The following is a 23,951-nucleotide window of genomic DNA, read 5'->3' on the forward strand; positions in this document are numbered from 1 at the left end:
GACAGGAGACTGAAGTTCTTTTAACCCACTTTCTGACTTAGAGAGGGGCATAAGCCAGAGAAAATAGTGAAGAGGGTGTGTATGGAGGTGGGGGTGGCGACCAGGAATTTTCATTGCTTCCTCACAGAATTTGGAAGAGTTTAAATGGAATTTTTACTTGGGAGTAGTCAGCACTGGTTTCAAAATCCCTAACCTATGTTGGAAGCAACTTCAACAAAGCTTGTACAGTTTCAGAGTTACAAACCTGAATATAGCATGAGGACCACTCCTGTAGAAGCCTTACTAAAAGGTAAAGCTTTACCAGTATAACCTGGAGAGCTTCTACTCACTTGCAAAACGCTTTGGTATCCACTGAAATTACAGCTTTACCATTAAGCCCCACGAAACCCAGTGTGCTGACAAGTCCCCGTGGAGTGAGGGCTGAACTCACAATTTCCTCTGGTATTTTCTATTCTGAAGCACTTTTAAACTCTGAGCTTCCCACAAGGACTACAAGAACCCTTTTTATGAGCACACATAGACAAAGTATTCATAGCAGTGAGTGGAAAATGCTTTGTATGCAGCTGGAACAAAAATTGGCTTAGTGTGGCTTAACATGAACATATTTTCCTACCAAGAATATGTATATGACTAGTTCACATGGATTTTCATCTCATCATGTACTTTTTCCTCTTTTGGATTTGAGTTGGTTGGCAAGCAACAGCAAACACTCGACTTACAGAAAAGAAGGAAGCAGTAAGACATGGCTGCAATTTCTCAGTGTTATTTCCCAATCTAGAATGCAAATAAATTGCACCATATCCCATAGAATCTAATTGTCACCTGTTACATATGGTAGCATTCCAGTTATTGAGCCTACCCTACCCTACTATTGAGCATGAAACATGAAGCATTGTTTCCATTTAAATAATCACAAATTAGTATCAATCTATGCAAAGAATGAAAATGAAGTTTAATACTTTAGTCATCATCAAGAGTTTGACCTTTTTTTTTTTTTCCTCTAAACATTTGTCTCTAAGCTAAAAGCCTAGATATTTACTGAAATATGAAAACTGGAGATGCTCACATCAAAAACTTCAGATAGATCTGAAGCATCATGCCTTATCCCTATTGCCTTTTTTGAGCCTGCTAGGGTAGCAAATGGCTGTCTCCATGACCTGCAATCAAGCAGAGGTCGCATTAAACACAAAACGCTACTTCTAGATGACACTTCTGTGGCAAGTCATTGATGTACAGGAAGGGAACTAAAACACAAAATTAATTTTTTTTTTGTTTTTTTTTTCCAAGTAACATAAAATAAACTCTAATAAAAAAAAAAAAAAAGGATTTTGTTTTTCTGAAGTAAATATTTCTGTTCTAATTTCAGAAATTAAAAAGGACATGAAACCACAGATTTGCTAGACAATGGCAGGATATGTATGTTGAAAGACATCAAAAGTTGTCTATTACCACATAGCTAACAGAATTTCCAATGAGGTTCCACTGGTTCTTACCAAAACCAGAAAGAGTCCCTTTGTTTCCTTCCTCTTTCTGGATCTAATAATGTTCATTGTTCTTTCTTATGACAAATGTACAGGGATTACACTAGAACAACAGCAGCTGCGGAATCTTTTTTTAGTTCAATAGTGTGATCACAGGATGCTATTTGTTTTGCAAGAATGGCAAACTTCAATGACTAAAAATATATACATTTACACTTTCATACAATGAGGAGATTCTGAAGTCTGTTTTTAAATATAAAAACCTGCAAAAATTACTCACTGATACATGAACAGAAGGGACTTTCCCAGAGAGAGAGAAAAAAAAAAGTGTTCCCTGCGTTGCTTTTTTCCTATGAAAGAATTGTATCGATCTGATCTATACCCACGTTAACATAGGAAACATTCACAGAATCACAGAATCTCTAGGTTGGAAGAGACCTCAAGATCATCGAGTCCAACCTCTAACCTAACACTAATAGTACCCACTAAACCATATCCCTAAGTTCTACATCTAAACGTCTTTTGAAGACTTCCAGGGATGGTGACTCCACCACCTCCCTGGGCAGCCCGTTCCAGTGCCTAACAACCCTTTCAGTAAAGAAATTCTTCCTAACATCTAACCTAAAACTCCCCTGGTGTAACTTTAGCCCATTCCCCCTCGTCCTGTCACCAGGCACATGGGAGAACAGGCCAACCCCCACCTCGCTACAGCCTCCTTTAATGTACTTATACAGAGCAATAAGGTCACCCCTGAGCCTCCTCTTCTCTAGGCTGAACAAGCCCAGCTCCTTCAGCCGCTCCTCGTAGGACTTGCTCTCCAGGCCCCTCACCAGCTTCGTCGCCCTTCTTTGGACCCGCTCAAGCACCTCGATGTCCTTCTTGTAGCGAGGGGCCCAAAACTGAACACAGTACTCGAGGTGCGGCCTCACCAGAGCCGAGTACAGGGGGACGATCACCTCCCTAGCCCTGCTGGTCACAGTGTTTCTGATACAAGCCAGGATGCCGTTGGCCTTCTTGGCCACCTGAGCACACTGCTGGCTCATATTCAGCCGACTGTCCACCATCACTCCCAGGTCCTTCTCTGCCTGGCATTCCTTACATGCCATATGCTGAAACCATCCCTTTCAGTCAATGAATAGCAAAAGCTTGCTAGAACATTACTGCAACTACAGGTACTGTCAGTCCTGTCAGTCTACTACTGAAGAACCCAAGCAGACAGTAAAAGTTATCAGACTGCTCTCAGAGCAGCCCAAATTCACACACCTTTACAAAAACTACAGTTGCAACCACATCGTAACCAGCTAACCTGCTTAACATTATCATTTGCCTGCAGAAACATCCCACCCACATAAAGCCAAATCATACCACCCTGAAGATGTTTCAGGATGAAATGTCCTTGAATTTTTTTCTCCTTTGCATTTGTAAGCTTAACTATTCAGTACTACTCTTTTCACTTAACTAAAAAGCAGAATAGTCTTTAGCTTTTTTCACTTTATAAATGTATCTTAGAAAGCTGCAGAATATCTAAGACATAATTATGTACTACAGAGCATTGTTTGCTTTTCCATAGAAGTACAGTTTTAACTCTTTACAAAAATATTTAAGACTGACATTAGCAATGAAAGTCAATCTTGCTAAAAATAGAATAAAAATGCAACCTCCACAGAACAATCAAAGTCTCAAACAGTTTATCCAGTTTAAAAGCTTTTTAAAACCAAGGAAAGTATTTTAAATTTGGTGCCACCATCTCATCCCTACATATACATCCCCGAGGGAAAGCAGAAAACAAGGTAATTCATTTCAGGTTTACGCTTTCCTACTTGAAGGTCAAAACTATCTAAAAAATACAAAAATGCAGCCACTGGAGTTACTGATTTTAAAAATGTCAGAAGTCAAACAAACTGCATCCTAGCAAAGCACTGTATCCCCAAATTTGCTTTTTTGTCTTACTACTTTTGCACATACATGTGACTGTCAAGCTTGAGATGAATTAAACACATTTAATATAAGGAAATGCCATTATACAAAGCATGCAGTATTTTAGGAGTAATCTGATGATTTGCATTCATGATATGCTGTCAAGCTGTTCTATTTTAGATAATGAGAAGGGAAAGGTGAATCATGCATTACTGCAAACAAGTTTCATCACTGAAAACAGTTCATCTATTTATAAAAAAAGCATTGACATTTTTCTAACGTCAGATTTACCTCATTGGAAGGGGATGCAGGAGATGTGAAAATTGTCTTCCAATACGACCATACAAACATGACAAATGACAGATGAAAAACCACAAGGTACACAACTGCAATAAAATACAAATAAAAATTTGGTGAATATAGCTGAAGAGAGCAAGAGATAAAACCCCTGATTTTTGATGAGGGCTAGACTATGACATTATGAATCAGCTGATAAGTTATATTAAACCTTTTTGCCTGGGTAAATTTAGCACTCTGGCAGTGCCCACTTGAAAAAAAAAAAAAAAAAAAAACCATAAAAAGCCTCCGTAACACCACCAACAAATCACTAAATGTCATAGTTGCTATTCATCAAGGAAATAATATGTTTTTATGTAAGATTCTACAGCAGATTTTGAAGGAAAAAAAAACAAAAACAGAAGTGAATACAGTTTCACCTAAGGCATGCAAGTGACTAACCTGTTTAGATAAAGATGCTCCAGTTCTACTCTAGATTATGTGATAACTGGCCTACAGAGATCAATTTAATTTTTTAGTATGCATCAAGAGATGTACTTCTAATAGAAACAGCATAATACTGTGCCATTGTGGAATGTGCTGGTTTTCAATAGGAGTAAAAACCCCAAACCAGGAAGAGAGAGGACTAAACAGCAAGGTCTCATCTTGGAGTGAGTTAAAATTGCTTGCAAATCTTATTTCAAATCTTCAGAGGAAGAGTCCTGCTATTACAGCCACTGTGGCAATAACAAGTAGTATGGAGCCCCATCAATTTATGAATGGATGTGTGTGATATGGTTGCCTTAAACACCAAAGGCTTGTGACTTATGACCCTGGAAGCTTCTTCCAATCTTGCTTCCTCTAATGGTTTCTTTTACCATTTGTAAAGAGGAAATTGGTTGGTCATGCCAGATCAGCAAACCTTACAAAATGTCATGCCAAGTATTTACGTTATCTTCATTTCTTTAGTTGCAAGAAGGAAACCTGACCTACTGTCCTGTGCAAATACAGAGTCCTTTAAGAAGCCATATTACACTCTTCATGGATTGCAGAACAGACCCTACACTTCAGGAACTTTCAGCAGCTCAAAAAAACAAACCAACCAAACAAAACAAAAAAACAAACCAACAAACAACAGGTACACAGTCACAGCAGGCATAGTCTTCATTTTTCATCTTTCAGGATTTTTACTGTTCATTACAGTAAAAAAAACAAAAAACAAAACAAAACAAAAAAACACACACACACACAAACAAATTAAACTTGAGCTTCCTTCAGAGAATTCTGCTTTTTCTCTTTGCCTCTGACTCCTCCAACTATAGATCTGGCAAATTTTCAGCTGTGGAAGCAAGAAGCAAAGCCTTTTTCTAAAACCATCCTAAAATTGTTGCTTGAATCCTATTTCTGATAGGAAAGAACCTATGCTTCACTGTGCTAGGCGCTACATAATTAGAAACTGTGTTCTATTAAAATCATACTACACACATTCAAACATAACATGGTTAAGAAATTAAAAAGTGAGAAATCTGCAAAGAGGAGAAAGACCTAAAATCTTAGTGGAAACAGCTGCATAAATCAAAGCTTTGGGGGAGAAAAGGGTGAGAGGAGTTAATAGGAGGAAAGAGGAAACGATATTGTGGAGGGAAGGGCATGGCAAAAGTCAGGTGCACAATAAACAGCTTAATTCTGGCCATAAAACTCAGCCCTAGGATCCGATCCCTTTTGAGTAGCAGTACCACTCTGCAGAGTACTCCCTGGAGCATCTCACATCAGTTTCAAATATAAATATAAGCTGGCTTCGTTCCTATTCAGCTTACTTTCTTGTAATTTGAAGACATGAGAAAACCATCAAATACCTCAAACCCCAATATCTGTTATTTCAGAGATGTGAGGAAGCCCCAGCTAAGCTAGGGCGTCCAGGATTCCTGGTGCCATGCTGTGACCAAGCGAAACGACTTCACCTTAAAGGCACCGGTGCACATTAGACCTTAAGTTATACCCTCGGGAGGACAATGTCATAAGATATGCTCTTAGCATCCTCCTGAAGTATACTAAACCTTCCTCAGATTTACCCCTCACAATTTTTTCCTGCATCATTCTTAACTCCACTTTAAAGACAGAGTAGGATTACAGAGCTGACAATACTCAACAGAACTAAATTATATTGTGGAGAGATTGAGAGCTGGCTGTTCTATCCTAATGGATAAAAATCTACGCAAGAATACGAAAATGCAAAGACACGGAAACAGTTAGCCTTAATGGGATGAAGAAATCACCAGCAATTGAATTAAAAAGTGTAATTAAAAACCTGCAGTAAACGAATTTGAACAGAGCACAATGAAAAATGGTGCAAAATATATTTGCTACTATACATATTATTTACATTGCAATGTTATCAGTGCTTTGGCCATTTGACTCTCCTGGTTCTATTTCCTGGCTATTGGAAGTTAGCCTGCAAGAACTTTATGAAATTTGGGACTTTTATTTCAAATGAAACAACTTCACATTTCAAGATCAACCTCCACTGTAAAGAAATTCATGCATGCAGGGTGCCTGTGACATGCCGTAGAACTGAAAGGGCAAAATATGTGCAAACGACTGCTTTCAAAAGCCTAACAGACAGGTTTCAAAGATACTGTTCTCATTAATTAATCAAGCATTTGTCTTCTCTGTAGATTTAAGAGAGCCTGCTTTGATCAGGCAGGAACTGCATTTGAATTAAAGCCAAGAGATGTGGCTACATTACACCACCATCACTGCTCTGCCAGGCTTCTTTAACAGAGACATGAATCTTGCCTTTCTGAAAGAAACTAGAAAGTAAAACTTTACTTCTAGTAAAACCAGACAGTAAAAGCACAGCAGCAACCTGCAGAATTTTAAGTCTTGATGAAGCCCAGCTGTGCATTGCAATGTAAAAACCCACGCTGAGACACAGCTTCCGTCTTGAACAGCTTACGGTTTACTTTGGAGGTTTTCCCACTCTTTCACCTCTTCTTTAAAAGATGAAAGAGGACAGACTCCACCAAGTTTCCTCCTTTTTACAGTTTTCTTCTGAATGCTCTCCACCAGGAAGTAAACTGATGGGTTACCTCCAAGTTCTCTTTTGCAAAAATATTTAAGAGATGAGAGCCTCTTACCAGAGGTCTCACACTCTGAAGACAGCCTTCAGTGGATGATGGAACTGCCAACCTATGCGTAGCATAAAATCATGATAATCACTCTCACGTTCTCTCTTAAGCTGAAATGGACTTCCAAATATCCCTATAGTGATTCTATGGGGAAAAAAGCCTGAAGTCTTATTAAAAAAAAAAACAACAGCACTTTGAACTTCTGGAATTGAATGATCCTCTAGCCTAGTTTTTGTTCACAATTAAAAGCAGCAAGCATGCTGGAATTTCTTTGGTGAGTTTGAATCTCTATAAATACTACCCCCTGTGACGTATATTTGACAAGGACAATAATAAGGCTTAAGGAAAGTTTGTAAAAACAAGGCCTTAACCACTTAACCTGGAAATCTAAAATTATAATGTGCAGTCACCTTTGAAATGGCTGTGTTTTTTGCACAGTTCTGACCAGTCCTGAGGAATGGTGCTCTGAGGAACCTGGTAAGCTATTTGGAAAAACAGCAAACAGTACAACAATCCCTCCTCTTCCAAAAGTCTTACTGGTCAGAGGTTGCAAGGAGGCTGGTAAGATGAATATTCATCATTCCTTCAGGATGAAACAGAAAATGGACTGCTGCAGTTCCTTCCCTCTTCTGTTCTCAGAAGGTACCCATTTAAAAATATTTGCAAACCTAAATCAAAGTTACTTTCCTCACGGGTCTTGTCTTCATCCCAAGCGGTACTGTGAGCTCAGCATACCCAACATCACAATATTTAACTTGTTTCTTAGCAATGATCTACTTACTACAGAGAGGTTACATACAAAGAAATACATTTCAATTCTATATCCCTTAAGACTTGTGTGCAACAAAACTATTTACATTAAAAAATAATAATTAAATGTTACCTTTTTCTGCAGTTGAAGATATAGTAACTGGAAGAGAAAAAAAAAAGATATATGGTAAGTAAATCTGCATTGAATCAAAAATTTGGATAAAAGTAAGATACCCAAGATAGCCGACTTGTTCCAAATCATGTATCAGGTGTTAATAAGGCCTCCCTGCCCAACTCTGGGTAAACCAGGACTTAGTACTCCTTCTGCCAGCCCCTGAGGCTTGGCGAGTCAGTGGAAGAGCTGAAGAGATCCAGTTCCCTGCTCTAACCAGCAGAGGAGGAGCACACTCCTTTCCACAGCCATTAGTTAGATCATAATTTATACTTGCCCTTCAGATACGCACCCAGCACATTTTCTGGAGCACATCAACATCCAGGCCAACCTGTTGTACTTCCCTCCCCAACCCAAATTCTTGAGACAGTTGAAATCTCCCAAATTCCTCCTATTCTGCACCTTCATCTCTTTTTATCCCAACACCAAATTGTTTGCTCAAATCTATTCTACATGCTCTCTGACTGGTACATCCTCTTGCTCTCAGGCTTCTCTGAAACCTTTGGAGTTCATTCATCAGTTAGGCAAGACACTGATCAGAGAGCAGCTGTACTTACTGGGTCACTTTGCTCATACCACTCTCCTTGCTGGGTCTCTTCCCTAGACATTGAATTCCTAAAATTCAGTGAGGAAAGGATCTTTTCCTGACTCTTCATCTGACACAGCAAATTTAAGTTCCTGGCCATCAACACGAGCAAAAGGTGAACAGAGCACGTCCTGCCTACTGCCATTCACCTCACTCCACATCATCTCCTCTCCCTCAGCGCTGATGTTTGTCCAGTCACCAGTCTGCACGCCGGCTCAAAGGAGCTTTTCCCTGATGCACATTAGAGAGCTAAATCCGCAGGGCTTCAGTGTGCGTTACAGGCTTCGTTCCACAGAGCTACTTCGGTCACAGAGGCAGCATGTGCCTCACTTAGCTGCAGATATCTATAGCAAAGGGGTCTGCAACCCTATTACACAACTGTGCCTCTTTATAGTACGCAGAGATGTAACAAGGTGATACCTCGATGTACAGATGAACCTTTTTTGTTCAGATTTTGACTTTTTTCTCTCTCCTTAAAATACATGCTCAGCACCCTGTCTGTCTGTCCACGGAAGCCTCTAGCTTCAAGCTAAAGGAGGTTAACCCTGAAGAAAAGCAAATTCCTCATTAGTTAGCACATATTGGATGCGCATACTTGCACAGCCTCCTCCTGCGTTTCTGTCTAAAGTACAAAACTAAACTGAGCCAAATTTGATGCTTAAAGGCTCAAGATAATGAACAGTCTTTACATCCAGAGAAAAGCTTAAGATCTTATCACTTGTGAGACTTAAACAAACAAAACCACACTAAACTTCATAGAAATGAAGTAAAGCCTTACAGAAGCAGGAAGATAATTTCCTTATTTTTACCCAGGTCTCCCGGACCAGAAAGCAGTTATGAGACTGGGCAGAACAATTTTAATTTGGCAAGCTCCGGCAGGCTGAGGTGAAAGTGAACACTGAAACACTTGTGATTTTCATTCTGTCTTATCATCTTTAACTGAAATAAAAATAAAAGAAAGCTACTTCTGTTTTACCTCAAGTTCATGTAAATTTTGGGATTCTGCTTTTATTCCTTGCACTGCTGTTATTCCCACTCTCAGACAGATTAAACAAAGGGCAATCCTAGTGCTTGTCCAAAGTCACTTAGCACACAGAAGTCAACAGTTTCACAGGATCTTTACATGACGAAGCGAAGCCTTCCTCTGAATAAGTTAATATTTAATCTTTCTAGAACAGACCTGTAAGTATTTGCTAGGCTGGCAATGTAACAAGCAGCTTTACACCAGCAAGAAATCGATTTCAGCTTTTGAACTCCAGTTCAGGAAATAAACACAGAACAAGACATTACCATTGCATCCCACAATCCCTGGCCTGCAGTTTCAGTTACAAGCTCAGCTCTTGGGTTTCGGCTTTCTTCTTTGCTGCTTCTAAGTAGTTAGAAATTGCTGTCAGCCTCCACTGAAATTAATACCAGTTTCACTGAAAACATTCCTAAAACACATTTTTTTTTTTTTTTTGGTCTGAGGGGTGGGATGGGGAAAATAAAGCAGCACCACCTTTTTGCTCTTATTTTTTTTTTTTTGAACAAAATAAGCACTGCGTATGATTTATATATTAACCTCAGGATGCAACAGCCTATACATTAGATTAGATACATCAGAACCTGTTAGGGCCTTCAGCACCACTATCAAGACAAACCTGTCCATATTTCAGAAAAGTAAGCACTGCAAATCAACTTTTCTTTCGAGTATTTCAAAATATATCCCTGTATCAGTGTATTGCTTAGCTACAAAAGGAAAAACAAGCTCAAGGGCAAAAATATTCTTTGGATTGGCTTCTTAAGTTTCTAGTTTCTAGAGAAGCCTTGAAGATTTCTAGAAAGATATTGCTAGGGAAAGATAAAAATATGACTAGACAGTATAAGTTGCAGTTTACTTCATCGCAGAGAGCTGAGAAGCATGCACTCAGTGAGTTTCCATGCTGGCCTCATAATTGCAAAGGATTCAACATCTGTGTTACAGCTCCCTGCAGGTCTGTGGATAAAGCGACTGAGTAGGATCTGTTTGTCTGCAGTGCCGAGCTGTTCCTTGGTTACCTCAGTTTTTCCAAAATCAGCCTACGGCTCAGCAGAGCCTGCCTGTGAAGAGAGGTGCTGGCCTACACCGCACTTCGTGCTGCTGCAGCTTGTCCAGGGACACAAGGGCCTAACAGGCCCGAGCGGCCGGTCCTGCACCACCGACAGCTCACACATCGCATCTCCTGGTGGTTCAGGGTCACTGTAACACGAAGCATGCAAAACTTAGTACGTGGATTTGCTTTCTACAGAACACAGCCTCCAAAACGCATAACCCAGCCTTTTAAGCGGCTGTGTTAAAATGGATTTTTGTAACTCGGTCAACTTGGAGGACAAACAAAAACTCCAGGTTTGACTTTAACATAGGAAAAAGTTGTCTTAGTTGTGACTTAGACACTGAGTATCACCTTCAGTAGTAAATATATCTTATCCTTCATGACCCCCGTTGTTCCTTACAACCTCCTTGTACCTAATCTTCCTTACATTGTTGTCTGTTATCTTTCATCTCACCTATGTCACACGAATCAAAGGAGTGGAAGCCTAGAGATTATCACAGGAAACAGTCCTGCAGACACAGGGGCATCATTAGTTGTATAATAAATGACACCGGGGAAAAATGTCATTTGTCAGAAGCATTTTTCTTAGAGCACACTGAAAGATGCAAACCTCAGAAAGCTTTGGGGAATATTTTAAGGAAACCTTCCAGGACGACTCATAAGAACAAGTATGTTTAGGGAGCTGGGCTGCTTTTCAGGCTTAGTTTTGGGATTGCTATGGAGTGTTCAAGCACCTTCCAAGTCACTGCATAATAAGGAAAAACAACAACAAACAAAACAAAACAAAAAACACACAAAACAGATCTCTATTCTGCAGCAAAGAGGTGGAATGATTTGCCAAGACCTTATGAGAGGTATGCTAAAAGACGACATTCGCCCTCAACCTTGAAGGAAAAAGAAACAAACAGCCCTCCACCAAACCCCCACACCACATAGACTTACTCCCTAAGAGGCATATTCTAGTCAAAGCCACCCTTTGAGAGCCAGATATACTCTTTGCAGATCAAGAAATCCAACTGCAACTGGTGCAGTACAGAAAGGGAAAAGGATTGGTCTTGTTACTGATGTGCTGCGTACGTGTCTTCCTCCTCCTCATCCCACCATGGTTCCTGTCAGAAGGCAGGCTTTGGGCGTTACAGCCTATCCAAGGCTCTCGAGAGTAAGCTTCGTAGTTTGGCTGACATTCCTCATGGAGAGAGGAAAGATAAATGTGCAATTGCATTCCTAAACTAGACGTACGGCCTTAACTTTTCTCAGTTTCTAAGAAAAATGGTTAAATGAAGAGCATCAAATCGAAACTGTAACTTGGATTTCTGGTAAAGTAATTCCCCTGTGCAATGCAGAGCCCAATCAGCTGATCACAAGGAAGATGGCAGAAGTATCGCTTACTGAAACAACTGGGGCAGGCAGGGAATGAATTACCTTGGAGAAACACTTACTCTGCTCCTGTTACAGACCTGGGGCAGTGTCACAGAAGGAAGTCCTTAGCACCTCTCTGCTGGTTTCTATATGCCGTGACCTTTCCACAGTGAGCTATTTCTTATTTCCTGACTGGCAGTCACCCACTAGTGCTTTCTTCCCTAAGCAGCAGGGAGTTGTTTTTAGACAAATGACTCAAGACAACTGAGTTGACAGCATCACGTGGCCAAAAGCCAGTGCAATAAGAGGCTGCCAGCTCCCTGCCGAAAGGCTACGGGGGCCCAGGATTGCATATGTCTTGCCACCAGCTGGAACGAACACCCTCTGCAAACGTTGGGGCCACAGGAACCTGGAGTGGTTTTACCTCCATATGTTGCTAGGCTGAATCTCCAGTTCTGGGGCACAGCTTTCCCCACGATGCCCTCCCAAGTCCTTCCAGAAGTAATGTTTTTCAATCCAGTGCTGCAGGAGAGGTGGCCCCACCGCCAGGCCTAGGGCAGCACTCAGATCGGAGGCACAGCACATGGTGACAGCTGCTGCAGGGTGCAAGAAGTCACAGCTCCCAGCTATCTGCCCACTCACCTGTGCAAGACCAACATGGCAAACGCAGGCACGTGCCTTCCAGACACTTCAGCTCCCTCCAGCACTTTGGGTTTAAGCCACCCCAAAGGTGAGTTTGAGGGAGCACAAAGAGCAGTGACAAAGGGTGAACTGCAGCAAGTGGCCTCTGGCTGCCCTGGGTCACAAACAGCAATGAGAGGGGAAAGAAACCCTGCATTGGGCGACCGAGGTCTTAAAGCAATGCAGCCGTTTCTGCAAGACACGTGCCAGAGCCCAAACCTCTCCCATGCTGTGCATAGCAGCTCCACTGGAGCCAGCTGCTTGGCTTCTTGGAGAGATCACAAGATGATGCCTTTCCTTCCAGTGATCACAAGATGATGCCTTTAAAGGCATCGCAGGGGGAGGAGAGGAGGAAAATGCAGCCAGAGACACCTTGCTGCAAGTGGGTTGCTCTGTTGTTGCCAGCGTAAATGTCACCAAGTTTTCTGTGTTTGTGACCATCACTACAGGATTCAAAGAAGAATATTCATAGGGATAGGTAAAAGGCATTAATGTTTCAAATAAGGAAGTCTAAGATACACTGCAGCCTGTTACTGGTTGTTACCAGCCATGGTTACAATTTGTTGCATGGTTAAAACAATATTAACATAATTCTTTAACTACAGCAAGTCACTTAGAGAGGCCAGAGGCTTGCTGCCCAGCAAACATTCTCTTATCACACTAACAAATAAGGATTTTTATTTATGGAAGGTCTTATGCACACATTCTCTGCACGCAAGTTGTAAAAGTACAAGCAGGGCTACAGCAGAAATTAACATAATCAATGCAAGACAGTCCTTGGGTACTGAGTTACATTTAGCAATGAATTAAGCTCTGAGAACTGAAGAAAAAAAATTGTTCTGCACATTCCTGGAATAGTATATTCTGTACTACCGCTTTCACAGTTTGAGAGCACAGCTACAAAGGCAGCTGACTTCTGGGAATCCACAAAATCCTATCGATGACTCCTTTACCTCTGCTTCCACAAAATATTCTTAAAATTTATACCAAGGGCCTCCTTATGGCCTGCATATTGTAAATCATTTCAGAATGAAATGAAAATGAAAAACACTTGGTTAGCATGCAAGCAGCATCAGTAGGACTGAATCTCAGTCCCACACTTGTGTCCACATGAGGCATTACGAGATGCATCAGCACAAACAACTCGAGGCTTTTTCTGGAAGCAGCATCCGACGTTAGCATTCAGCTGCAGCAGCTCACCAGGTTTGCCATCCCTGAAAAGCCCTATTCCCTGAAAAGCACTACTCACTTTTAATTTACCATAATTGCCCAAAGAAACCTAATGTAACTTGATTTTCTTCAGCTACTTAATCACTGGTGTCACTGCTCATTCTATTTGCATTTTGATTGATTTTAAACCCTAGCATTACTTCTACATGCTTTTCTTAGCTGCTTAGGAGAATAATTGGATTTCTTCTTTCAGATCTCCCCCCTCCCAATCTACTGTATCATAACAATAACAGCTTTATTGCCCAGTAGTTTGGTAGTGCTGCACAGAAGTTGTTTTCAATATTGCCTTTAAGCTATTGTATAAAGCCAAGAGAAAGCTTGGTTTCTTCTTGGAAGACAGACAGCCATTAGTTCTACATGTCAGCCAGCTGTGCTCCTTCTGGATCACAGGGAAAATGGGGAAAAAACAGAAATGGCAGAAAAAAACATGGAAAGTCAGATGCACCTGTAAGGAACTTCTGTCCACACGATGAGTTAATTCCACTTACAGTTGAAGGAGGGGTGTTTACACTCAGGTTGGCCAAATCAAGTTCCCTGTAACTTTGTGCCCAAGCATCTGTACTTGTCAAAGGGCTTTTTGTCTCAGGAGCAACTCCAGTTGGTTCTGTAGTTAAGGTGTAATGAGGATGCTTGCAAGAGATCTGAGACTCAAATAAGAGCATCAGCTAGTGCCGACAGAGAGCCAGTATCAGGTGTTGTACAGGGTTGGCTTCCGCACCCTCCACAAGATTAGGTGTTCTGCAGGTGACACTAGAAACCACCAACACATCTAAAGAAAAAACAACAACAACAACAACAAAAACAAAAAACAAACACCACCACGCAATTTTATCTCCCAACAGACTTTTCCAGGTGAATGAAAAGAGAGAAACCATCTTTAATGAACTACTCCAAACAAATTCTGAAGGTGTGCAGAGGTATCACTTGGTGACACAAACACCAGACTCAGCTACCGTGACCTTCAGACATGAACTACTGTGATGTGGCAAGAGAACCAGGAGAAGACTGGAGGTCTCTACTTTGTTGGTAGGAAACCTGTCCCTGCATTTGTCTTCAGATTTGTGCAAAATCAAATGTCTCCTTACTTAGCTGCTGGCCCTGCCTGCAGCAAGTTTTTCTCAAATATAAAAAATCTCCTTGCAGAACTCTGGGAAAAATTCTCCTTGTAAATCAACAGAGTATTAGGTACTTTGTTTCTGAGACAAAGATCGTGCTGCTGCCAGGGTCAATGAATAATGGGAGAAGTCAAACCACCCTGCAAGCAGACCTCCTTTGATGCATTATGTTACCGGATTCCTCAAATTAAGTTTTAAGTTCAATTTTTTTGTACCATTGGTTGGGTTTGGCTGTTCTTTGCCACCTGAGATTAAGTCCTTTAAAGAAGTTTTGTTTTGAAAAATGTGTCATTTAAAACCATGTCTATCAGCTGTGTGCAAGCTTAATGGTGGGGAATTTGTCTTTATTAATATTTACAAGCCCCAGGCGTTAAATGTTTAATACCGTATCATTTTTATTATTAACGTATTTATGGAATAGATAAAGGTTCAGAGACTTTTCACAGTGATTCAGAGATTCTGTCCATGTATGGTTCATCACGTTGGCTGACAACAAATGCTGCTGTCTTTTGATGCTAGAGCCTTAGCTGCTCATTCCTCTGGCAGAACAAAATGTCACTCATTAAACCTTCCTTTGTTTGAAATATCTTGGGACAAACCTTGACTGCAGCTAAAGATACTTCCTCTAGTCTCCTTGCAAAAAAAAAAAAAAAAGAAGGAAAAAAAAAGGATGGCCCCAAGAATATAACAAAAGAAGCAGGTGCTGCAGAGGGCAACAAACATCCGGGATAACAAGACAGAAAGTTTTGGCTTGAGGACAAGATTTCCACCTCCTCCACCAGATCTTATTTTACTGCTTGACCAGCCAGGAACATGAACAAGTGACAGCACAAAGGCAGCACAAAGCACTACAAAGGGAATTTTGGATACTCCAAAACACCAATACTACAAGTTAGAAAGTAATCCAGAATAAGCTGTACAGCTCTCAGTAAATATTGCTTGAAACAGACAAAAAGCAAACAAAAAAAAACTAAAATAGCACTCCCCAAAAAACAACACTCTCAACTTCCCTGCCTCCTAAAAAAAAAAAAAAATACAAAACAACAAAATTACAACCAGCAAAGCAAGTCCTCAGAGCTCACCTGCCTGCTGACTGCTCAGCACATGTTCCTGGAAAGCATTAACTCAGAACTCAGTAAAAGGTCAGCTGAACTACAAATCCTAACACGACGTGCCAAGGGAAGAAACAGCGCTGCCTCTTACACCTCCAGGATGCATTAGGGCTCCCGTGGCAGGGCACTGGATGTAACACAGTGGGATTGGCAAGCTGCCCAGCAAGAAACAAGTGAAGAATTTGATGTATGCCTGACACCTGCAAAGTGAATTAACTTCTGCCATCACCTTTCCAACTAAACTTGCATGGCAGTTCCATAGGATTTTCCAGAACAGAAACCAGATTCTGTTGTTTTGGGCTCCTCTGCAGTGTCCAGGAGAATCCCACACCACAACCCCAGAGCTGTGAGAGCCTTCAGGCACCACCTATCCCAGCACTGTGGAAATAGGTTTTGCTTCTCTGCTTCTTTAATCCAGATTTGACAAAGGCAAAAGCACTGACTGCTTGCCAAGAAGAATGGTACAATAACACACATGGAGAGAATGGAGAGAATTGGTTAACTACAGACAATAGCTGAGGCATTTCATGTCAGTTCTGAGCCTACCACAGACAACTGGAAAGCAGCTTACAACTTGGTTTACTTCACTCTAAACAAATCTGTTCCTCTCAACTTTCCATTTAATCTGAATTGTTTCACTCTCTCTGCAGTATTAGCTTGCTTACTTCCAGATGAGTTATTACTTACATCTTTATTTGTTATTGTACCACATCTCTATTTTTTTTTTGTACCAAAGAAGCTAAAGAAGATGAAAAATGTATCACTGCTTACTGCTTCACAACAATCCCCCACTCTGGAGACAGACATCAGGATGCACAACCCAAAGATCACAAACAAAAAAACTGGCACAGAAACCTCACTTGATCTCTCTGTTCATCACACGATTGAAATGGTTTCGTGGCTCAGATTTAAGATGATGCTGCACCATATATAGCAGCAGAGCGAGCGTTACAGAAACTGCAGAGGCAAGGCATGCTGCTCTCGTGATCTAATGATCTTGTGAGCAGATCCTTTCTGACAATCCTGTACCCATACGACACTTTTAGTAGTCAAAAGAGAACATGAATAAGGAACTGATGAGCCGCTTGGTCTTTAGAAAGAAAGGAAAAGCAGGTGCTTGATATGCTGCAGGGGAGGAACTTGATTTTTAGCACAGATAAGAAGAGAGTCAAAAGTTACAAGAGGAGGCATTCCACGGAGGAAGAGGGGGAAAGGCCCGGTTTTTTGCTTGGCACAGGACAGGAGGGGCTAAACATACCTTACAGAAAACAATTTGTTGACAACTGATACTGGGGAACTGGCTAACAGAGCAGATGTTTTTGTTACGGTTTCATTGCTCCTCTTACACCTGATTCATCTTGGTGGAGATGCAGCTGATGCAGGAAAGAGGCCTGGCATTACTTGTCAAATGTTTCTATTGAACAACGTATGTACACAACAGGGAGATGTTTAACAACAGAGCTGAGCTGAAAACTCCATAAAATGTTTCAGGAAAGGTGTTTGTAACACTGGGAATGAAAATGCATCTTAAAACAGCAGGAATTCCTACCAGCTGCAAGAGGAGCGCTGAATGAAAGGAGCTGGACAAACACTGATGTATCGACTGGGTTAAACAGGAGCCCAACAAACCCTCAGCATTTACAGGCACAAGTTTCGGCAGGCAGCTGGGATTCCTCCCCTCCCTGCTCTCCGCCACGGGCAGTCTCAGGCTCCAGACGTGAAGGCAGGTACGTTGCCACCTGAGTGTTTGTCGGCCCTGTGACAGGTGTATGAAGAGCTCAGCTCCGATACCCATCTTTGTCACGCAGTAAATCCTTTGATTACAGAAAGCACGTCTCCATTAAGTCATAAAAATCTGAGCTGCTAGAGAACAACGTTTTAATTATTTAAACTTCAAGCAGAACCTGAAGTTCATGGTACACAGAGTCAGCGACCTCAAATTAATTACCGTCTGCTGAAAGCATGCACTTGATATTCTGGCCCTTTTATCTCAAAGCATCTTGTAGAAGACTGGCAGACCAGTAAGTGATGAAGCAAAACCTCTAATTAAAACCAGGGGTGAGTTTTTAATTTGCTAGTAGAACTCTAAGTGGGCAGCAGCAAATTTCACCCGAACAGGACAGGTAGTTTGGTGCTCCCTGTCTGGACGTGGCAGCTCTGAGCTCAGGTGCTCATTTCGTGCCTCTGGCCGCTCCCTGCACGCCTGGACCAAACCCAGGGGCTCGGTGACACAAGTGACAATGCAGGGCTGGGGCCAGGCTCTGCACGGGGCTGGCAGCGAGGAGGGTGGAGCCCTTCCTCGGGCAGTGCTCAGGAAAGCAGAGAGCTAAAACAATTTCCCAAGAAACCAGGCTGAGCTAGTGCTGCTGCTCATGGAAGGTTTTTTTTCATTAGAGGAGTGCCCAGAGAGCAGATTTCATACCATATAAAGGGCACGTGCCCAGCCAGCCCTATAAACTAACACAACCAATGCAGTGCAAAGCACCAAATAAGCAGCTTGATAATCTTTCTGCCCAAGCACCCGGTTTTCCAACACATCTGTATCCAGCCAGAGCACCTTGGCAGGAATCCCACGTACTGCTAGCAGCAGAAGAGGTCCTCTTTTCAGATGACAATCCGTGTGCCTGAGCCAAGACACCACAACATAACCAAGCGTGTCCACGGTGTTTTAATTTCCTTATTCTGAAATTCACAAGAGAGGCGCATAAGCACAGTTAACTAATGATCCGATGTGTTTAATTAGCTGTTTGTTCTCCTGAAGAGGAACCCCCTGCTCCTCAGGGAATGGATTTGCACGCGTAACATGCCAGCACTGGAGAGAAGTGCTGATACTTTCACTTTTGCTGTGGGCAGAAATCAGAAGTTACTGAGCTGCTGCTGCTTACACCACACTGCCACTGCTTGATAACTACTGCAGTCACATTTTGGGCAGAGATTTCTCCTGGGTTTCTTCCTGAGGAGGCAGATGGGATCACCTTCCTGCTGTGTATGCAACAGACTCTTCAAACGGGAGCATTACAATAGATCACAGAGGGCTTCTCGTGTTGACAATGCTTTGGGGAAATCAGAGCCATCTCCCTCCCTAAAAGGGCCGCTGCAGCCTTCAGAATAACCAGTTAAGTTTGTACCATGTTATGAATCCCAAATTACAGACTGCTTTCTTTGCCAAGATTTTAGACACATTAGACATTACACTGCACTAAAAAAAGCAAACTGCTCTGCAAGTAGGTGCTAAGAAAGTACGCAAAGCTAATTACTCCTGCAGCTTTCAAAATCACAGTTTTCCAGGCTTTGAGGAATTTAAGACACAGAAACATTTATAAAAGACCAGTAGGTTCCTAAACCAAGCCATTCTCCTTGTAACTAGTCCTGGCTCTTCTGGGCTGAGGTTTCAGAACATAGTTTTAGCTAGAGAAGTAAAATGCTACCTTTAACAAGATTTTTGTTTTTATATGTAAAAGCATCCAATGACCTTAGTTACGATCTGCAGGAAACTCAGCCAAAGATAACATTTTTCTCAGTGCAGATTGCACTACTGAATTCTGCCAGTGCTTCAGTCAAAGGGTTGTCTGTATGAAACAGGCTGGTTTCACCCACTAACTTTTACTACAAACGTCAAAACAGCAACTTCTGAACGAGGTCTGGCCAGGCCGCGTTACAGCTGCTCACCCACAAAAAGGTTTTGAGGATGGAGGGAGAGGTAATGAAATGCAAGTCAGCCCGAAGTGAAAATGAGCCCCAGGAGAAGAGCTCTGCTCACGCTGAGCTTCTGAGGGGATGTGGCGACCAGAAACAATCGGTTCAATTCACTACCAACACAATAACGCCGTTGTTTGCAAAAGCAATGTTAAAAGCAAAACATGTTTTGATAACAAGAAAGAACACAAGAAGTGGTTTTAGACTAATGAAAAGCTATTTTACAGCGTATTTCTAGGTGTGCTTTCTTGCAGACAGAGCTCCCTGCAAGTTACATGCAGAAAGAAAAAAGAATCGAGTAAGAGAGTGTTCATTCATGTTTTTCTCCTTTAACGCATTTGAAGAAAATCTGAATGAGATGTGGCCACAAGCCTTTTGCACTGCCTTCAGTTACGTGTTCACACTTCTTACTACTCTGCTGACATTCCCTCGCCTTCTATCCATTTGGTGAGAAAAGGGCATTTTCACCCTTCCGTTAGCTTAATAGCTAGCTTACCAGCTGGGTCACAACTACACAGCAACAGGGCTCTAAAACGGCCAGCGTTCACCCAGGTACTGCTGCAACGCTTCTGAGAAACCCAACGATGTTTCTACAGGAGGAAAACAACAGAAGAGCTCATACTGGGAACCTCCTTTCATCTTGCCCATACCATTCCTCCTTGGTGTTCACAGGCTGTACGTCAGTAATATAATTAAGTTGTAGAAGTGGCATAACCAAGTAAACGCATACTGGTGCTGAATTACAGAGCAAGCCCGAGTGCTTCAGACACCAATCACGGGACACTGAGCAGTAGGGGAATGTCCTAGGGGAGGAGTGTGGGGCAAGCAGTGCTGGGAAGCAAAACTGAAAGGAAAAAGGAATGACGGGATAGAAGAAGCAACCCCGATTTACTACACCGTCTTCTACTTTGATTAGTAAGAATATTTCCTGATACTACATTACACTTGGCTTCCTACTACACCTACTAACTGAATACATATGTTTAACTCTGAATTCATGCGCAGGGACTCAAAGGAGGAAAACAAACAGGATGGAAGAAATAGTTGGGGGGAACAAAGGCCTTCTTTCTTTCTTCCTGTTTCCTTGTAAGCTTCACATCTTAATAATTACCCAACCTTTACGAATAACCTTGGAAATAAAAAACCACTGGTGTCTGTGTGGCTACAGTTTCTGTATTACTCAGTCTTTACACATATTTTTCTATTCTGTTTCCTCTTTTCTAAAACTTTCCTTCTTCCTCCTGTCTTTCCTTTACCCAGGCACACATCAGCTGCGTATTGTGCCCCTTGCTAAAGGCAGCCACAGAAGCGCAACAAGACATAAAGCCCTGCTTCTGCGCCTGCTGTACAGGCACATCTGCAGAGACCAATGTCACTTCATTCATTAGCAGTGTATTAATTGCATCCTAGCTCTTCTTCACAGTACACACTGCAGTAGTTTTCAAGCCAAAATAAAACATATGGAGCACGGGGAGAAAGTAAACATACCTGCCAAAAGAAACAGAAAATCCTGTATTTTGCAATAAATCCTCTCTGTGCTTGTTTGAACTCAAATGCAGCATAACAGCGAAGTCAAAAAAGGGGAAGGAAAGAACTGGGGGAGGCAGGGGGGAGACTCAACCACAAACAAGCTCAGAAAAAATACCTTTCCTCTTCCTTGAGGAGTTGACCTTTCATCAAAAATATACAGAAAATTCAACAGAAGGTTAAAAATAATAGTAATAAAAAATAAATCGGAAAAAAAAAATCATAGAAAAACAAATCTTGGTCACCAAGTATCATTTTGACATTTAACAACTGCTGTCAGTGACAGCAATAAAAATCAATAGGTAATTTTCTTACTAAATGACCACTTTTTCTTAATAGCCTGCATCTGCAGACGTTAAAAATAAAGCTGATTTGCGAGCAAGAAGTGCCAGACGTCTAGAAACCAGATTTATAGATGTGAAAGTTCTCACATAAACAGGAACCAGCCCTTTCAATAATTCACGCAAATGAAACCGTGCTGAATTTGGCAGGACTCTCTGCAGCCCTCTATGCCTGCAAAGGTCTTCCGTAAGATCAGGGCCAAAGACATTTTTCTGAAGAAAATGATTCACCAGCAACCAGCCCTGACCCACTCTGTGATCAGGATGCAGAGCTGAAGGATTGAGGTCCTGTCCCTGATTCAGCCAGAGATCACCAGCGAGACCCTGGGCAAGTCACTTCATCTCTTGAATTTCTGTTCTTTACTTATGAGAAGAAACACGTACTCCTGGTCTGCCTTTTGCTGGAACAGTCAGACTTCAATCACAACTGTAAAACAAACATAAGTCCATAACCTCACACAGCCCCCCTCAGGACTGCTGTAGCAACCACTCATGCCCTCCAAACCTCAGTATTATCCAGAAGTTAGGCAAGAACCGAGTACCGTGGACCAAAAAAAACCCACCCAATACCTTGATTATTTCTAAAGGCCAGTTATCTTTACAAGTTTAGGGCTATCAAAGCAAGTATGTAACATGAACAGCGGTAAGAGTAGGGACCCAGACACGAGCACACCTACGCACGCAGCTGAAAACAGCCCTGGCTCAACAAGTCCGGTTGTGTATCCCCGTATTTTTACATTTCTCCTGCACAGGTAAACATCCTCCTGAACCAGACTGCAAAGCCAGAAAAGGGTAAATATCCTCCTGACCGACACCGACTGCAAATGAGCTTTATGTAACGCCGAACCCTACCACCACGAGCCCTGACGCAGCCCGACAAGCCCCTAAGCCCCAAATCCCGCTTAGGGAGGATGTTTCCAACCCAATTACACCTCAATGACAGCGGGGGCCGGGACTCTTCATCAGCAGGGGCAAAAGGGAGCGCAGCGAGAGGCGTTGAAGTAGTTGTGTGGTACACGAGGAAGTTCCGGATCGGCTGCAAATAATCGGAATAGGGAGGGGAAGGGGAAACTTCTCCGGGGCGGCAGGAGTTGTGAGGGGCAGGGACCCCCCCAGGGCCCCGGTAGGGATCCTGAGGGGGCCTGTGGGAGTCTCAGAGATGGGGTCTCTGCCCCTCATCGTCCCCCTGAGGTTCCCGTCCCCAAACGCTGTGCCCGCCTCGGCCGCCGTGAGGTGCCTGAGGGCGGGCAGAGCCCCCCCGAGCCCCCTCCCTCCACACAGCCAACAGGTAAACCCGGCTCCTCTGCCACCCCCGGGGCAGGGAAAACAAACCCCCCTCGGGGGCAAAAGGAACCCCTCGGGGGCTGCGCCGTCTCCTCATGCCCGGGGAGAGGCTCCGTGAGGGCGGCGAGGGGTCCCCCATGGGAGGCGAGGGGTCCCCCACGGGCGGCAGCAGCCCCCTCACCCTCCCGTCCTTCCCTCCCTGCCTCCCCGCACTCACACAAACACAGCTCCACCACGTAGGCGTAGTAGGACCAGGCCACGACCAAGGCGATGAAGACCACGGGCACCCAGGCCAGCACCTTCTGGCAGCACTTGAGGACGTGGGACGGCGCCATCTTCCCGGCCGAGCCCCCGCAGGAGGCGGCATCGGCGGCGCTGCAGCAACGGCCGCCGCTGCGGAGCTCGCCCGACGCGGGCAGGCGACGCGGGCAGGCCCTGGGCGGGCCGCAGTGGGCGGGCGATGGGCGGCCCCGCAGCTCCACCGCCTCCCGCACCGGGCTGCCAGCCCCCCAAAAAGCTGCCTACATCCCCCTCTCTGCCCCCCGAGGCATACCCCTTTGGAACAGTTCATAAAGAACCTGGGGGGAAATGGGGTCGTAGAGGTGCTGGGGGCGCTCGGCTGAGGGTCCCGGAGGGGTTGAGTGGGGCTGGGGACGGTGGGTTTGGTTGTAGGGTTTGAGTCCCTAAGGGAGGGTTCGCGCCTCACAGCAGCCCGATAGCGTCTCCTAAAAGTGGGCTCGTTGAGCACCAGGCTTGCAGGACAGCAGTTGGAGCCGTAACCAACACAGAACGTGTTATGGACACAGCAGTCACACATCAGCAAGCCTGGTGGCATTCTCCCACCTTAAATCCCGACCTTAAATCTCCTTGTGGCTCTTTGTGCTGCGTGCAGGCTGGTGGCAGCCCCGTCCCCACGTGTGGGTCTGTCCCTGCAGTCACACAGGACAGGGCCAGGCCTCGTGCTGACACCATCAGTGTGCTTGTGGGGCTCTAATGGCTGGCTGAGTCAGCAAAGTACAGTATTTCTTTATTAAAAACTTACTAGCCTATTTGCCAAACTTCAGTTCATGCCTCTAAAATGTGGGCCCTACCACGACCTTCCAGAAATACATTTCTTCAGCTGCATTGCTTTGCAGGAATCGACTTTCTTTAGTGCCAACTCTTTTTAATGTTGACATTTTAAATGTGTAAAATTTTTAGCTGCGCTGGAGCCTCACTATTGGT

At 43.2% G+C, this 23,951-nt stretch overlaps 1 protein-coding gene across 12 annotated transcripts in view; it reads right to left on the reverse strand.

Moving 5' to 3' along the window:
- ZDHHC20 (zinc finger DHHC-type palmitoyltransferase 20) overlaps positions 1-23,951 on the reverse strand; it is a 319,226-nt gene that overhangs the window by 138,142 nt on the left and 157,133 nt on the right. For 3 of the 12 annotated variants that reach the window (XM_068671343.1, XM_068671299.1, XM_068671334.1), the window contains 2 exons: positions 7,686-7,712; positions 3,690-3,784 (listed from right to left, as the gene is read on the reverse strand). In XM_068671343.1, coding sequence (XP_068527444.1) covers positions 3,690-3,749 — 60 coding nt within the window. In that variant the 5' untranslated portion in view covers positions 3,750-3,784; positions 7,686-7,712. Of the gene's footprint in view, positions 1-1,066; positions 1,196-3,689; positions 3,785-7,685; positions 7,713-22,944; positions 23,202-23,951 lie in introns of those variants that run through there. The other 9 variants (XR_011092861.1, XR_011092851.1, XR_011092852.1 and 6 more) reach the window with 7 other exon arrangements.

The sequence above is a fragment of the Anas acuta genome, chromosome 1, assembly GCF_963932015.1.
Source record: "Anas acuta chromosome 1, bAnaAcu1.1, whole genome shotgun sequence".
NCBI lineage: Eukaryota > Metazoa > Chordata > Aves > Anseriformes > Anatidae > Anas > Anas acuta.